At 45.8% G+C, this 17,466-nt stretch overlaps 2 protein-coding genes across 6 annotated transcripts in view; one reads left to right on the forward strand and one right to left on the reverse strand.

Moving 5' to 3' along the window:
- The window catches only part of acot7 (acyl-CoA thioesterase 7), a 188,104-nt gene that overhangs the window by 110,198 nt on the left and 60,440 nt on the right, over positions 1–17,466 (forward strand). For all 5 annotated transcript variants that reach the window (XM_067413156.1, XM_067413153.1, XM_067413155.1 and 2 more), the window contains one exon: positions 12,858–12,974. In XM_067413156.1, the coding sequence (XP_067269257.1) occupies positions 12,858–12,974 (117 nt within the window). The remainder of the gene's footprint in view (positions 1–12,857; positions 12,975–17,466) is intronic.
- On the reverse strand, positions 3,523–6,449 carry LOC137038356 (uncharacterized). The gene is made up of 3 exons (XM_067412843.1): positions 6,137–6,449; positions 5,890–6,046; positions 3,523–4,155 (listed from the first exon to the last, which is right to left on the reverse strand). The coding sequence occupies exons 1-3, from the start codon at positions 6,447–6,449 to the stop codon at positions 3,540–3,542; spliced, it is 1,086 nt and encodes a 361-aa protein (XP_067268944.1). The 3' UTR covers positions 3,523–3,539.

Consider the following 17,466-nt stretch of genomic DNA (forward strand, 5'->3'; position numbering starts at 1 on the left):
AGTAAGAACTCTAGCTGCTGCATTTTGGACTAGCTGGAGTTTGTTTATTAAGCGAGCAGAAGAACCACCCAGTAGAGCATTACAATAATCTTGCCTTGAGCTCATGAACGCATGTACTAACTGTTCAGCATTTTGCATTGAAAGCATGTGCCGTAATTTAGATATATTTTTAAGATGGTAGAATGCGGTTTTACAGATGCTAGAAACGTGGCTTTCAAATGAAAGATTGGTATCAAAGAGTATACCCAGGTTCCTCACTGACGAAGGGGGCTTGACAGAGCAGTCATCAAGTGTTAGACAGTATTCTCGGTTACTACTTGTGGAGCTTTTCTCTCCAATAATTAAAAATTCTGTTTTATCTGAATTAAGTTGCAGGAAATTACTATTCATCGGCCGGGGAATGACATCGGAGGCCTGGTGAGGCCTGCTACCTGATAGCAGACCATGCTAGCCGCCCTGGCTAGCAACCATGCTCACTGTCATAGGAACTGGGAACCAGGGCTCACCCTCCGGGAGGCCTAGAGAGGCTTAATCCCTGTCACCCAGTGGCCGAGGCCCTGGACTACCCCCTCAGGGGAAGCCAGATGAGGCCTGCTGCAACCCAGCAGGCCCTCCGGGAGGCCTGGTGAGGCCTGCTACCTGCCATCTGGTGACTGGAGCCCAGGAACACCCCCTCAGGGGAGGCCTGAAGAGGCCTACTACCTGTCATCCAGCGCTAGTTCCCTGGAGTACTCCCTCAGGGGAAGCCAGATGAGGCCTGCTGCATCCCAGCAGGCCCTCAGGGAGGCCCCGCGAGGCCTACTACCTGTCATCCAGTGACTGAAGCCCAGGAACAACCCCTCGGGGGAAGCCAGACGAGGTTTACTGCTACCACAGCAGGCCCTCAGGGAGGCCTGGTGAGGCCTACTACCTGCCGTCTAACACCTGAAGCACGGGAATACCCCCTAAAGGGAAGCCCGGCAAGGCCTGCTGCACCCCAGCAGGCCCTCAGGGTGGCCAAGGAGGCCTACTTACTGGGCTTGTAGCCATGCCAACGACGAATGCTCGCTGGCAGGTTGGATGAATGCTGGCCGCTCCAAGTCGGGCTGACAGTGGCTGTCTGCTTGGCTGATGAAGAACTAGACATCCAGTTACCACCTGGGGACTCCCCCCAGGCCTGCTTGTCGACGAGGTACTGCTGATGTCGCGACTCACCCGCAAGGAGGCCTGCTGAGTCCACTGCCAGGACTGCCCAAGCTGGCTGCTCACAGCCAGCTGGCAACCCATGCCCCTCCCGGGGCTGGCTTCATCCCAGAGGCTCACGGGGTCCTCCATGCGATGACGCAGTCCCATCCGGCAGTGCCTACAGACATAGCCTAAACACATTGCCAAAAGCAGTGTACTCAGCAGAAAGTACCTAGACCCTCAAAGTGAGGGGAGTACAACTTACGTTACCTGCGTCGGGGCGGCCTCTCTTCCTTCATGCAGCGGCCTACCGTTCACGCTAGGGCGCCAGCCATGGCAATGCTTCGGCTTCCAGGGGAGCATCCGACCGAACCATCACGAAGCACGCAGGTTGCGAGTGCAGCTCATCCCGAGCCCTAAAAGGTGGAGCAGAAGACAGAGCAGAGGGCAAAAAATATTCACAAATATGCTACCCACCAGCCCAACATCCTCCAGGATGGGGCCAGGGGCCGCCAGAAGGTGGCGGCCACAACAAGCTCTGGAAAGCGGGGTTTTCGCAAAACTAGCCCATCCGCGTACAAGCGTGGGACGCCAAACCCCGCCCCACGACCACTGGCTAAGTCGCTGTTCATTCTGCTTAACACCAACCTGCATTACTAAAAACCCCAAAACGCAGAGAAGGGGGCGGGCCTTGGCCGGACGACTCTAATGTAAGAGGAGGCTGACTAGGGATGCGAAAGAAAATGCCCTGCAATATTCAAACAGAGGGCCTCGGGCGATAATTACTTTCCTTCCTTGGAAAGAAATGCCCCCCCATCCCGAAGAAGCCTAGGCCAACAGATGGGGCGGCCCGGAGAGGGCCAGCCTACATAAGAGTATTATCCGCGGCTCGGGGGAGCGAAAAAACCTCAATAATACTCTGTCGAAGCCCTGCAAGGCTAGACATAATTCTGTAGTTCGTGTGTCAGCCTGAACTCACCCTCCCGTCTATGAAATTCCACGAGGGGCAACGTTGACCGCTTTACCCTGGGGTGGCTAAGAACTTCCTGTTTGACTAGGAGAGCACACTCGCCTAAAACAACAGCACATTCCCACAAGAATGAGCGGTTGCCTCAATACTGCTTCATCACGCAGAGAGAAGGCAAAAACTGTTCGCACAGCTGTACATACAACGGCGGATATTCTCTCCTAGCAAAGCTAGCTCTAAACATACCACATAATGGCATCTAAAAAATCGTTCTAGCCACCGGACAGGAAACTACAGGGCCCTATGGTGTCCTCCATCGATACCGTGATCCCCAAACCATCGGCGGGGAGCATGAAGTCTCACACAACATAAAGAATAAATGTTTCCCTCACAAGGGGGACTTACCAGCTTACCTCCTGCGCGACGATATCCACGCATAAGTTTTACTCACAGTATGCATGCTTAGGAGCGCAACCGCCTGAGGGTGCGCTTCTCACAGCCCAGCCAGGCGGGGTCTAGAGTATCATCGTCACGGCCCCACTCACGGCCGGATGTAAGAAGCGCCTGGGGAGACAATGAAGAAGAGCAGTAAATTAGATGTAATTCTTTACTCACCCACCTAAGGGAGGGATATTTCATTCACGCCAACAGCGTTGTGATACTATTCCTCTTCTGTGGGAGTCTGCCTCTTTGCGCCCCGCCCTTAACCGTGGGGAGCATGAGAGGCGATGTTGGCACTCAGGCCCCGTCACTGGTCCATATGCCGTGACGCCTCCCGCCTGCCTGGGACCCGGATCTCAGCGGTGTGCGGGTCCTCGGACACCACGACCCGCGCTTCTGCAACACTGGCCCTCAGGCCCTGCTATCGCTGATATGGCGCACAGCTGCGCAACGCGTCAGGGTATTTTCCCTGATTGAGATCCCTCAGCAGGTCTTCCCAGTATACTTGCAACACCGACATGGCGTAAAAGTAGCACCAGGCTGACCCGCTGCCGTGTATGCCCCGCCATCTACACTTCCTGAAACATAGTTGAAAGAAGCTCAGATGACAGGGTTGGAGCTCCTAGTGTCCCTGCCTACCCGGATCTTTCTAGGTTATTCTTAACAGCAATCAGGGGCGAGAACACATACCCATATCCACCCATCCTCCAAACATCAGTGTTTACCACCCGCTGATGTACATTTACATTTACATTTATGCATTTAGCAGACGCTTTTATCCAAAGCGACTTACAACTCAGGAGAACAGGAAGCGATCCGTCAAGAAGAGGCAACGAAACACAAAAAGTGCCCTAAATACTAAGATTTGTACACTGCTTAGAGTAGCAAAGACCAGAAAAGGAAAGAAGAAAGGAGAAATAGAGGGGGAGTTTTTTTTTTTTTTTTTTTTTTTTTTTTTTTTTTTTTTTTAATGTAAGATTAAGTGCTCATGGAAGAGATGAGTTTTTACCTGTCTTTTGAACGAAGTGAGTGATTCTGTTGTGCGTATGGAGGACGGAAGATCGTTCCACCAACCCGGAACAATGAAAGAAAAAGTTCGAGAGAGGGATTTCATGCCTCTCTGTGATGGTACCACAAGCCTTCGCTCATTAGCTGAGCGAAGGCTTCTGGTGGGTGTGTAGACGCGTAGGAGTGAGTCGAAGTATGCGGGTGCTGCGCTTGTGGAAGATCCATAAGCAAGAGTCAGGGCTTTGAATTTGATCCGGGCAGCGAGTGGTAGCCAATGCAGAGAGATGAATAGAGGTGTGACATGAGCCCTTTTGGGCTCATTGAATACAAGACGTGCTGCAGCGTTCTGGATCATTTGCAACGGTTTGATTGCACAAGATGGAAGTCCAGCCAGAAGCGCGTTGCAATAGTCAAGTCTAGAAATGACCAGGGCTTGGACAAGAAGCTGTGTTGCATGCTCCGTAAGGAAAGGTCTGATTTTCCTGATATTGTGCAATGCAAACCTGCATGACCGAGCCGTCTTCGAGATGTGGTCTTTGAAGGACAGCTGGTCATCAAAGATTACTCCAAGATTTCTGACCGACCCCGAAGGAGTAATTAGAGATGAACCTAGCTGGATAGTAAAATCGTGTTGTATGGTGGGGTTAGCAGGGAAAACAAGCAGCTCAGTCTTTGCTAGATTGAGCTGCAGGTGATGTTTTTTCATCCATGCCGAGATGTCCGCCAGACAGTTTGAGATTCGTGCAGCTACTGAGGGATCATCTGGTTGAAATGAGAGGTAGAGCTGTGTGTCATCAGCATAGCAATGATAAGAGAGACCATGTGCCTGAATGATGGGTCCCAGTGATGTAGTGTAAATGGAGAAGAGGAGAGGTCCAAGCACTGAGCCCTGAGGAACCCCCGTGGTCAGTTGATGTGTTTTGGATACCTCTCCTCTCCAGGCAACCTTAAAAGACCTACCTGTGAGATAGGACTCAAACCAGTGGAGTGGAGTCCCTGAGATGCCCAGTGATGAGAGGGTGGACAGAAGAATCTGATGATTCACAGTGTCAAAGGCAGCAGACAGATCAAGGAGGATGAGGACTGATGATTTGGATGCAGCTTTAGCCAGCCGCAGGGCTTCAGTAACTGACAGTAATGCCGTCTCAGTTGAGTGGCCCTTTTTGAAGCCTGACTGGTTTACGTCCAGTTGATTAGTCTGTGAGAGGAAAGATGAGACCTGGTTGAAAACAACTCTTTCAAGTGTTTTCGCAATGAATGGTAGGAGAGAAACAGGTCTGTAGTTCTCTACAAGTGATGTGTCTAATGTGGGTTTTTTAAGCAGTGGGGTTACCCGAGCCTGCTTGAATGTGGTGGGGAAGATGCCGGTGGAGAGAGATGTGTTGATGATGTGTGTGAGTGCTGGTAAGAGTGTAGGGGAGATGGCTTGTAGGAGATGTGAGGGGATGGGATCTAGAGGGCAGGTAGTGGGATGGCTGGAGAGGAGAAGCTTAGATACTTCGTCCTCAGTGAGTGTAGAGAAGGAGGAGAGAAGATGTTTGGCTGTGGAAGTGGCTGATTCAAAAGTGTGTCTGTGTGGAGGTGTGAACTGACTGCTGATGAGTGTGGTTTTGTTTGTGAAAAAATTGGCAAGATCGTCTGCAGAAAGAGAGGTGGTGGGAGGTGGTGGAGGGGGACAGAGGAGAGAGGTGAAAGTTCTGAAAAGTGTGCGTGAGTCTGAGGTGGTGTTGATTTTGTTGTGGAAATATGCGGATTTAGCTGTATGGACGTCCTGTGAGAAGGAAATGAGCAGAGATTGGTACTTACTCAGGTCAGATGGGTCGTTTGATTTGCGCCATTTTCTCTCTGCTGCCCTAAGTTTGGTCCGGTGTTCACGAAGAACATCAGATAACCAAGGGTTAGAGGGAGTAGCGCGAGCTGGCCTAGAAGACAGAGGGCAGATAGTATCTAGACAAGTGGTTAAAGTGGAACATAAAGTGTCTGTTGCAGTGTTGACATCCATAGAGGAGAATTGTGTGGGTGACGGAAGAGAGGATGATACAACAGAGGAGAGGTGAGAGGGAGAAAGAGAACGCAGGTTTCGTCTGAAACTAACTGGTAGAGGAGGTGGAAGTATAAGAGTAGTGAGATGTATATTAAATGTGATGAAGTAGTGATCCGAGAAGTGTAAGGGTTTGACCAAAGTGTTTTCTGTAGTGCAGTTGCGTATGTAGATGAGGTCAAGTTGGTTGCCAGATTTGTGTGTGTGTGAGGTAGTAAGAAGTTTGAGATCGAATGAGGATAGAAGGGAGTGAAAATCTGTAGCATACGGTTTGTCCAGGTGGATGTTGAAATCACCAAGGATTACAAGTGGGCTGCCATCCTCAGGGAATGAGGACAGCAGCACATCTAGTTCCTCAACAAATGTGCCCAATTGACCTGGAGGGCGGTAAATGACTACAAGATGGATTTTAGCAGGAGCTGTAACTGTAATAGCATGGTATTCAAATGAGATGTTATTACAGAGAGAGGTGTGGGTTGAGTATTTCCAATTGTTTGTGATAAGAAAACCTGTACCTCCACCTCTGCCAGTGTGGCGAGGGGTGTGTGAGAAGGAGAAATTGTTAGAGAGAGCAGCAGGTGTTGCTGAGTCTTCTGGACGGATCCAGGTCTCAGTCAAGGCCAAGATATTCAGATTGGAATGAGTGGCGAAGGCTGGAATGAAGTCAGCTTTGTTTACAGCTGACTGACAATTCCATAGACCCAGAGAAAAGGAGGGAGGGATATTAGTAGAGGAAGGAATAAGACGCAGATTAGCAGTGTTGCGCTGCCGTCTGCGTCTGATAGTGGAGCGAGGGGTAGAAATAGTGGGTATGTATTGAAAGCACATTGTGAGAAGAGAGAGAGAAGGAGAAAGAGGATAGAGAAATAAATAAATACTTAAGTGCGTTCTCGGTGTTCGTTCTACGGTGGAGTCGATCGTAGGTCGAGTCGAAAACGAATGTCTTTACACTTGTCGGTCTTCACACGAGGCGGCTGAACACGAGGGCTGAACGCTCCCGCTGACGCTACCGCGACAGTGCTGACACGCTTATTAAATACACACTGATCACTGCTTGAGGGATAGCAGGTGTGGACGCTTTTATAATTATCCCAAAGATTAATCAACGCAACGGTCTGCCAACGACTCAAATCGAAACCAAACTATCACTCACTACCTGTGCTAAAAGCCAACAATTATTATTTAATAACGGCTGGTGATTGCGTACAGCGCGCTTCAAACTGCCCTGGTTAAAGTGCAATTTGTGAGTAGCTCACGGAACAAAGTTATGAATAAAAAGAATAAGTGCAGAAACGAAAATGTATCTTCCTTCTAGTAATTAAAACACCAAGCAATACAGCAAATACAGAGTATTTCGGATAGACTTACTTGCGATTCGAGCTCCTTCTCTGACCGACGCGCTTCTCCTAATGGCCGGCTAACTTGCTCGGCTTTAAATATACAGTCCGCCCTTATAATTATCCCAAAGATTAATCAACGCAACGGTCTGCCAACGACTCAAATCGAAACCAAACTATCACTCACTACCTGTGCTAAAAGCCAACAATTATTATTTAATAACGGCTGGTGATTGCGTACAGCGCGCTTCAAACTGCCCTGGTTAAAGTGCAATTTGTGAGTAGCTCACGGAACAAAGTTATGAATAAAAAGAATAAGTGCAGAAACGAAAATGTATCTTCCTTCTAGTAATTAAAACACCAAGCAATACAGCAAATACAGAGTATTTCGGATAGACTTACTTGCGATTCGAGCTCCTTCTCTGACCGACGCGCTTCTCCTAATGGCCGGCTAACTTGCTCGGCTTTAAATATACAGTCCGCCCTTATAATTATCCCAAAGATTAATCAACGCAACGGTCTGCCAACGACTCAAATCGAAACCAAACTATCACTCACTACCTGTGCTAAAAGCCAACAATTATTATTTAATAACGGCTGGTGATTGCGTACAGCGCGCTTCAAACTGCCCTGGTTAAAGTGCAATTTGTGAGTAGCTCACGGAACAAAGTTATGAATAAAAAGAATAAGTGCAGAAACGAAAATGTATCTTCCTTCTAGTAATTAAAACACCAAGCAATACAGCAAATACAGAGTATTTCGGATAGACTTACTTGCGATTCGAGCTCCTTCTCTGACCGACGCGCTTCTCCTAATGGCCGGCTAACTTGCTCGGCTTTAAATATACAGTCCGCCCTTATAATTATCCCAAAGATTAATCAACGCAACGGTCTGCCAACGACTCAAATCGAAACCAAACTATCACTCACTACCTGTGCTAAAAGCCAACAATTATTATTTAATAACGGCTGGTGATTGCGTACAGCGCGCTTCAAACTGCCCTGGTTAAAGTGCAATTTGTGAGTAGCTCACGGAACAAAGTTATGAATAAAAAGAATAAGTGCAGAAACGAAAATGTATCTTCCTTCTAGTAATTAAAACACCAAGCAATACAGCAAATACAGAGTATTTCGGATAGACTTACTTGCGATTCGAGCTCCTTCTCTGACCGACGCGCTTCTCCTAACGCGCTGATGTCCGTGAATACACTGAATATGGGTTCTTTCATACCCTCACGATCTCAGTCAGGAGATCAGGAAGGAATGGAAAAGCTCAACTGAGCCAACGGTTTCATGGTCGGGGAGAAATCGATCGTTCCGTTTAAACGAGCGATCTCTCCTCTAATGCGCCCGCATGACGGCTGCAGCCTGCATGCAGCGTGCTCATTACAGCCATCGGCTCAGCATACACGGTCAGGATGGCTGAGAAATTAATTTCACTTCTCACCAGCCATCCCTACGAGCATTCGTAATTAATCTCGTCAGTCGCTACATCGCCGGAGGGAAACATCCCCTCGCGGCAATTGGCGACCCCATCCGAGGGACTGTGACGTGCATCCGCGCTCAGCCTCGGCGTGAGCGGGGACCACATCACTAATCTCAGATGCAAAAACGACGAGAACGGAGCGATCTCGGATTGAAAGCTTCGCTCACATTACACACAATCGAACAAATGCGACTCTTAATCCCAGGCAGAAAATAAATGAATTTGGATTAACTTTGACTTGAAGCTTTCAGACAAAAACAGTCCCTGAAGACGAAGAAGCTGGTGTCATGTTTGCAAGGCGCCCTTATATACTTCTTGGTCGCACCTTGATGACATTATAGGCTGTCGCCGTTCAATAGGATTGCTGTGATTTGATAGTAGCTCAGACACCGGTCACGCTGGAGGCGTTCAAGCTGACGCAGCTCGAGTTCCCTTTCGAAAGGGAACCATGATTTCAATAATGTTGACCCAGCATGAGTGTTGTAAATTCCATTTACTGTAGTAGGAAAAATGTTGTTTGTCAATGTTGTTATTTCATTCAGCACTGAAATGTATGTAAAATAATGCTGGGTGATGCGTTTAGCATGCGAGATGTAAAAAGTTGAGAGTGTGTGCTTTCAGCGGACAGTCTCCCTGCTCCAGGCAGAGAAGTTGAGGAAAGTCCAGGGGAAACAGGTGAAAACTCAAACTAAACAGAAGGGGGAAAAAAACGCTGCAAAGGCTTCTGTTACGTTAAGTGTAGAGCCCCTTTCACACTGCACGTCGGACCCGCAATATTCCCAGAACATTGCCGGGTCGCCTTCTGTGTGAAAGCAACCACGTCCCGGGATTGATTACCGAATTCGACCCGGGTCGGGGACCTAGTAATATTGCGGTATTCGACCCGGGGCGAGCGCTGTGTGAACAAAAGCCGAAACTAATGCTGCAACGTGTACGTAGTTATCGTGCGACTCACAGAGCTTGTTTTTTCAATAATACAACCCTGCAGTGCCAGAAGAGCTTGTCTGTGTTTTAAACGCAGAGAGTGTTCGTATACAAAAGAAACTAAAATTAAACAAGCAGAAATGTGCGCAAACTGGACACAAGTCGAGACCACGGAGCTCCTTACTATCCGCGCTGAAGCTGAGATCGCTCGCCGTTATACGTCACATCAGGATGTCACGTGTTAACTTGATCTGGGACCGTTACGGGTTGTGTGTGAAAGCGCACATATTACGGCGTTTCGCTGGCAGTGTGAATGGGCCAAATCTAGCGGCCCGGGAACAAATGCCGGGTCGCATTATCCGTGTATTTGCCGGAATCGCAGTGTGAAAGGGGCTTAGGATATAAGTTGACAGAGACGAGGATGAAGAGGAGATAGGAACTTCAAATAATAAAACTCAGGAAACTCTTTCACAAATATAACTAAAGACGAGAACTGACAAACACTGAGGGAGAACTAAGTACACAAAGTAAATGAGAAAATCAAGGCGATTTAACAAATTAACTAATGAGGGTAACCATGGGAAACCCAGGAGCAGAAGGAAAATGAACAAAGGAGCAGGTGACAATCAAAACACAACATAAAGACAGACATGTAACACCATAAAACGCGTGCTACATTTTGAGTGTTGTGAAGCCATTTGATAGCTCTGTGTGGAAAAGACTAGAATGTCACCATTCACTGATAATCCATTGCTACTGCAGCTCTTAAATCTTATCCCTGACACAGCACATTCAGACCTATATTGTCATGTTCAACTATAACACTTGTAAGAACCAGTGGTGTTTGCAGTGCAGCCGCTCCCACTACGCGCATCACGCGCTGCGCGAAGGGCACCAAGTGCTGAGGGGGCACCACGATAATTTTCTCTCAGCACCCCCCCGTTCAACAAATACGTGAACGCGGGCACCATACAGTAATGATGTATAGAGCATCAAGACGGACAGAAGTGGTACAGGGTGTTTGCTAATGGTGTCAGTGATGTCAAATGTCGACATAGTGATTCGACATGGATTTTTTAAATCTGAATTTTCGTCATCAGTGTTTGACCTGGGCCGTGACAGCCCCATATTGAATGGATGCAGTCCCGAAAACAGATTTGATTAGTTCACCTCTGAGGTTTGAGTCATTCGTTCAACAACTTACAGCCATAGGCTGAGTGCAGAAGATCCTGTACAGAAATGATGGCATGTAGTGCATGCATGGTCAAATGAACTCGCTCTTGAGACAACTTGTTGTTCCTGAGTCATATTTAAGATTAGTTCAAAAAGAACAAATCATTCATGAATAACACATCACTAACACATAGTTGTCAACAGAACTCAACTGCACGTACGCTGAAAGAAGTAGAAGAAGAAGATGAGTGTAAATGATCTTTACCAGTGTTGTAAAAATAATTTAAGGATACACATAGTACTTACCTCTGTGATGATCGTGATCATCGAGATCGTGATGAACACGATCATCATTTTTGAGAGAAATATTAAAGGTCAATGCATATACAAACAAGTTCTCCCTTTAGGATTAGAATAATATTCAATCCAAGCGCTCTTTGGTGACTTGAATGCTTATGTTACTTTTTATCATCTGTCCATCATTGTATGAAGACCACCCTAACAATTTGATTGGTCAAACAGCTTCAGTTCGGCCATAGTTATTCCACTTATACTACCAATCCTCAAAACATTGTTCAGAAGATGTATTTCAAGACTCTTGTGTGTAGGACAAATTTCTTACTCATCTAATCGCAAGCCTCCATTGTTAACGGCATTGTGACTTTTGACTTTTAATTTCTTCTTTAATTTACAATAAATATCTACTAAATTATTAACAAAAATAATTTGATTCACATATCAAAACTATTCCAAAAAACAAACAAAAAAACACCTTTTTTTTAAAACACCATCATAACCTCACAAATTGATTTCTTAATACACCACTGAATTTAAACATCTCTATATTCTCAGTTACTTTATAATAACCAAACTCAATGTTTACATGAAATTATATTAGTCCAACTAAAAACATGACAACATTATTTGACTCTTCAACGCACAATTTTTAATTTTATTTTTATTTTTTGCATGATAGCCAGATTGCTAATTTCGCTTGACCAAATAAAAAATTCAATAAAATGAGAATCTCTTTATTGTTTGATTGATATTTAGGACCATATATAAAATGTACTGAAGGAAACAATCTATGACCTCTTTCCAGTAAATTAAAAAGTGCAATAAATCGTTCACATTTTAAAAATAAATGAAAAACAGTTTCATCGTCTCTGCAAAAAGGACACTCCAGATTCACTGGTTGATCAAAGTGTGCTCTGTGTCTGTTTGTAGCTATTATACCATGCACAACTCACCACTGTAGATCACCAGTTCTTTTTTTCAATAGGGGGCTTATACAAGGTCACCCAAATGCCTTTCTTAATTTTTTTGACAGGAAAGGCGGTACATTAGAGAGAGTGATCTTTGTTGCAGGAGCCGATAACCGAGTCACTGAAACAAAAGTTTCCTTCACCCAAATACCATTTACGGTTAACTAATTTTTACTACCGCTTCATTTTTCAAAGACACCACTACTGCTTTATTCATGTGTGACGCAGCAATGATATTGTCAAACCCCATCTGTTCTCCCACTACTAAAAACACATCCTCAACAGTTACAGAGAGAGCTAGAGTAAGAGTATGTGAATTACCTGAATCTGTTCATCTCTCAACAGTGCTTGGCAGCAGCAGCCCTACATATAGCGAAACTGGAAGTTGATCTGCTCCAAGAACTTCAATGTTATTATCTCTCTAGTGAGAAATATCATATAGCTTTTATGTTGTTTAACTATTTTACTCATAAAACCATTTGCCCTGTAGTATAATATGACAACTTATCTGTGTTTCTCAGACAAAGGGTTTTGAAAACTGAAATAGTGAATTTTCCAAGTTAGACAGGTAGTGTGTTTCAGTTGCCTGATTCTCCGGAAACTAATGGTGACCTATTCTGCCTAAAGAGATGTAGCACAATTTTGTCCAAGCTGTGTGCTGTGCAAGTTATAAGATTATTATTACAGCACTTTCTAAGCAGTAGTTTGCTGTATTGTTTGTGCTTTATAAAATAGAATTTCCCCACGAAATGAGTTCAAATTCAAAGTGTTCCGATTAAAGATCTGCCATGCATTGCCATTTCAGCAAAATAATGGATGATGATAATAAAATGGACTCTTGACGTTAGCTTTTATGTCTCTGCTTTTTATTATATGCAGATTTTATGCTGTTAGTTCTCTTTTGTATTTAAATTATAGCATTTCACGCATTTAAATATCACTGCAACACTGTCCAGTGGATATTAGTCAGACAGTCCAGTTGTGGTCATGACAATTGATTTGTTTTTTTAGGAGAACTGATTGTAAATCACTCTCATATCTGCAATCCTCAGGTGTGACAATGAAGCTCATGGATGAGGTCGCAGGGATTGTTGCTGCCCGTCATTGCAAGACCAACATTGTGACAGCATCTGTGGATGCCATTAACTTTCATCGTACGATCAAGAAAGGTAATTAAAAAAAATACATACATTAATTACCTCATTTCAATGTAACAGAGAATATTATTGGTACATGGTTTCAGATTCTCACAGACTGATTTCTTTTATGATCCCAATAAAGGAAAGGTAAAAAAGAAAATAAAGATACGGACCCACTTTATATTAGGATCAACTAAAATACTGTGTACTAACATTTGAATTAATCATTTGATACAATGTGGTTACATATATGTTTTACATTGTTCTTATATTTTTAAAATTGCCTGCATGAAATTACATCTGTAATTAATTTCTGTAGTCACATTTATAATAACACTTTTGACACTTCCCTTACACATAACCCTACCCTTAAACTTACCCATACCACCACATCTGTCCCTAACGTTACCAGTCGTCACATTTGGGAACACAAAGAAAACTGGTGCGAGGACTCAAGTGCAGAGAAATGGTAAAATAATTATTCTAAAATAAAACAAACACAAAACAAAATCCCACGAGGGGTAAAAACACATAATCATAAAACATAAACCAAAGACTCAAACATACCAAAAGGACTCACGGGGAACTGGGAGACTTAGACATAACAATGATCCGACAAAGACCGACAAACACAAGAAGCTTATAAAAGGGAACAAATGAGGCAGGGAGCGAGGGAACACAGGTGGGGTAAATTAAACAAATAATGAGATAACAAGGGGGGAGGGATCAAATGACAGAAGCACAATGGCCATACTGACAAAACCCACATGTGCACACAAGACAGGACAGACATGTGACACCCATATCCCACCTCAATATCAGCAAAAGTGTTTTGCAATATTTCCGGAAAGACCTAGGTTCGAGCACCGCTCCCAGTTACTCACAGCTCTCAGTTACTCACGATCAGTTTGTCTTAAGTTATTTTGCCTTCAAAAAAAGTATGAGAACGTTTTTGCAGCAATGTTATGTTTTCGGATGAATTGAGAGTTTTTAATTTGAAAAGTTCTGAAAGACAGTCAAAATATTCTGTGGAATGGATCAGTAGACACAGCTCCCCTGGGACAGAAACCAAGGTTTCTTCCATATGACGAGGGAACAAAGGTATCTGTGCGTTAGCCTCGGCCACCCCTTGTGTTAGGCTAGGTGCGTTTTAGACAAGCTGGAGATGGAGGTCCGAGGACAGAGATGGAGAGTTTCTAACATTATAAATGTCTTTACTGTTTTTTAATCAATATAAGGCATCTTTGTGAATAAAGGCGGATAATAGGCGGATTAATCTGAGCATAAAAAACAGGTTTTAATTTGGAAACATTAAACACGGGGTGAATTCTCCCGTACGCGGGAGGTAGTTTGATGCAGGCTGTCACCAGCCTAAGAATTTTGGTGACAGTAAACGGGCCAATGAATTTAGGGGCTAGCTTATTACTTACAGAGCAGAGAGGAATGTTCTTAGAAGAAAGCCACACTTTTTGACCGATGTAAACGGTAGGTTTTGACCGGTGGCTATCGGCTTGGGCCTTGGTGTGTCTACCCACTTGGAATAGAGTCTCAGGGGCGTGTCATGACACCTCTGGATGAAGGCGTGCGCGGAGGGGACCGCGAACTAGAGCGATAAAATCTAGAGCGATATGGGACCAGGGTCTTGAAGGGACGGACAGCGGTTGAAGGAGCCCATTGGGAGGGCGGTTAGATGTCTTTCCCATAGCACAGACTGAACAAGCCAAAACAAAATCTCAGATGTCACGAGCCAGACCGGGCCACCAGAATCGTTGCTTAACCAACAATTTAGTTCTATTAACCCTTGGATGACAAGCGACATTGGAGCAGTGCCCCCATCGAACAACGTCGGACTGACGGACCTCTACCACAAACTGGCGTAATGGATAAGGGGTCACTAGAATGGGAGCCGAAACAAAGCGGCCCTTCGGGTTGGTAAATGCAGTCTTGACTGCAACCGACCACCTGAACGCCGTTCGGGGAGAGGTCAGAGGCACGGCTAGCTGGCTGAAATTGCGAAAAAAAACGCAGAAAATGTTTTGGCAAACCCCAGAAACCTCTGTAGGGCCTTACGGTAATCTGGACTTGGCCAATCCATCACAGCCCTAACCATGTCGGGATCCATGCGTATTCCCTCGGATGAGACTATGTAACCTAAAAATGGTACAGACTGTGCATGAAACATGCATTTCTCCACCTTGACAAAAAGCCCATTCTCTTGCAACCTCTGTAACACTAGTCTGACGTGTTGGACATGTTCCTGGAGAGAAGAAGAAAAAATCAGTATGTCATCCAGGTAGACATAAAGGATCTGATCTACCATGTCTCCCAGCACATCATTGACTAGTTCCTGGAAGACTGCTGGAGAGTTGGTCAGCCCAAAGGGCATGACCAAATATTCAAAGTGCCTCCTAGGGGTGTTAAATGCAGTCTTCCATTCATCACCCTTCCTGATGCGCACCAAATGATAAGCATTGCGCAAATCCAATTTCGTGAATATGGATGCTCCCTGTAACCTCTGAAAGGCAGAAGACATCAACGGCAAAGGATAGGTATTCTTTACCATGATGTTATTCAGCCCCCGGTAGTCAATACAAGGTCGCAGAAAATGATGAGGAGGGAGAGAAGCAGCCCGGGACTTACTGAACACCTGCTTCAGGTCGAGATACTTCTTGAGCATGTTAGATAAATCCACCGTCTCCTCCTGCAACACAGAACTAGACATACACGAACGGGCAGACACAAGACAAGAGGCATAGCACTGATTACTCCAGGATGTGACAGTATTGTGTCCCCACTCAACCCTGGGATTGTGTTTATGTAGCCTGGGATGACCGAGGACAACGGGTGCATGTGGAGTGTCAGTGAGGAGGAATGTGAGAGTCTCAGTGTGGTTGCCAGAAATGGTGAGTGTTATGTTATCAGTGGTGTGAGTGATAGTGGGTAGAGTCTGGCCAATGAGGGCATGAACAGCAATAGTACTGGAGAGGGGGGTGACAGGAATCCTGAGTTGCTGTGCAAGTGTCTGATCGATTAAATTACCCTTTGCTCCGGAATCCACAAGGGCTTGGCAGATGTAAGAACTGGCTGCCCACTGCAATCTTCCCGGAAGGATAGTCGCGGATGAGGCTTTCCCAACGCAGCTCTACCCGACAGTAACCTCCTCACTACTGCCGGGCTCGATCTTTTACCGGACACTGGTTGAGGAAATTCCCTGCCGTGCCACTGTAGACACAGAGACCCCCTGCTCTGCGATGCTCTCTCTCCTCCCGGGAAAGCCGAGCTCTACCCACCTGCATGGGCTCGGGATCAGAAATCCGATGTCCTCCTCATATGCGAGCGAATTCTAGGTCAACTTGAAGTGCCAGTGTCATCAGTCGATTGAGATCAGTAGGTAAATCCAAAGTATAAACTTTTTGCTGTACACGGTCAGCCAGCCCATGCAGGAAATACCCACTGCATTTCCCCGCTCCAACCACACTCAGTGGCAAGCGTGCGAAAGTCGATGATGTAATCACAACATCGGGTCTACTGCCTTGTTGCAGATCAGCGAGCCTGCGGGCCACATCGCGTCCCACAGCAGATGGTTCGAAGACTCGTTTAATTTCTTCTGTGAGTGCAAGGAACGAGGATCAACACGGATGGCGATTCTCCCAAACCGGCGTTCACCAGCGTGCCGCACGGCCCGTCAGAAGATTGATCACCAACGCCACTTTAGATGTTTCTGTGGAGAAAGTGGTGGGTTGCAGAGAGAAAAACAATGAACATCTTGTTAGAAATTATCTACAAAGATCAGGCTCACCAGCATATCGTTTGGGCGTGGGAATCCGGGGCTTGTGCGGGTGGATTTTCGCTGGTGGCTGTGGAAGCGGCAGCGATAGTGGGGGAGCAGTGGGTATCCGTAGCTGTTGTAATTGGGTGGAGAGCTTGGAAACCTGCTCCGCCATCGCCTGTAATGTCTGGGTGGTGGCAGTCACCTGTTGATCCTGGCGATCCATCCATAGACTGTTCGCGTTGAAATATTCCTGTAGTTCGTTCCTCTTCACTGGATCCAAAATCGTCAGATCATTCTGTCAGGGCTGTAAGAAGAGACAGGAGGATCCAATAGGAAAATGATGTTTGCTATTGGAACAGGTTTATTGTACAAAGAATGGCAAGCGTCAACAATAAACAAGACTCAATTATCAGGCAGAAAAAGTATCAGAGAGACAGGCTCCAGGGCACAGGCAGGAGAACCACAGCGAAGTTCAAGTGCAGGCGGCCAGACGGGCGAGACAGCGAAGCAGGGATGCAGCAGACAACCAGAGGCTGAAAGCTGAGGCAAGCCACACCATGGATGATCAGAGAACAGAGACGATCCTGAAACGATCTGACAATGGGTGCCAGTGAGAGACCAGGTTAAGTAGTGTGGATGATGAGTGCAGCAAGTGAAAGTGATGAGTCCCATAATCAGTGACCAAGCCAGTGACCACAACATTTTTGTAGATGTATTAAAAAAGACACCTTGAAAAATCATATGGTCCTA

Source organism: Pseudorasbora parva, chromosome 13, assembly GCF_024679245.1.
Source record: "Pseudorasbora parva isolate DD20220531a chromosome 13, ASM2467924v1, whole genome shotgun sequence".
Classification (NCBI taxonomy): Eukaryota; Metazoa; Chordata; class Actinopteri; order Cypriniformes; family Gobionidae; genus Pseudorasbora; species Pseudorasbora parva.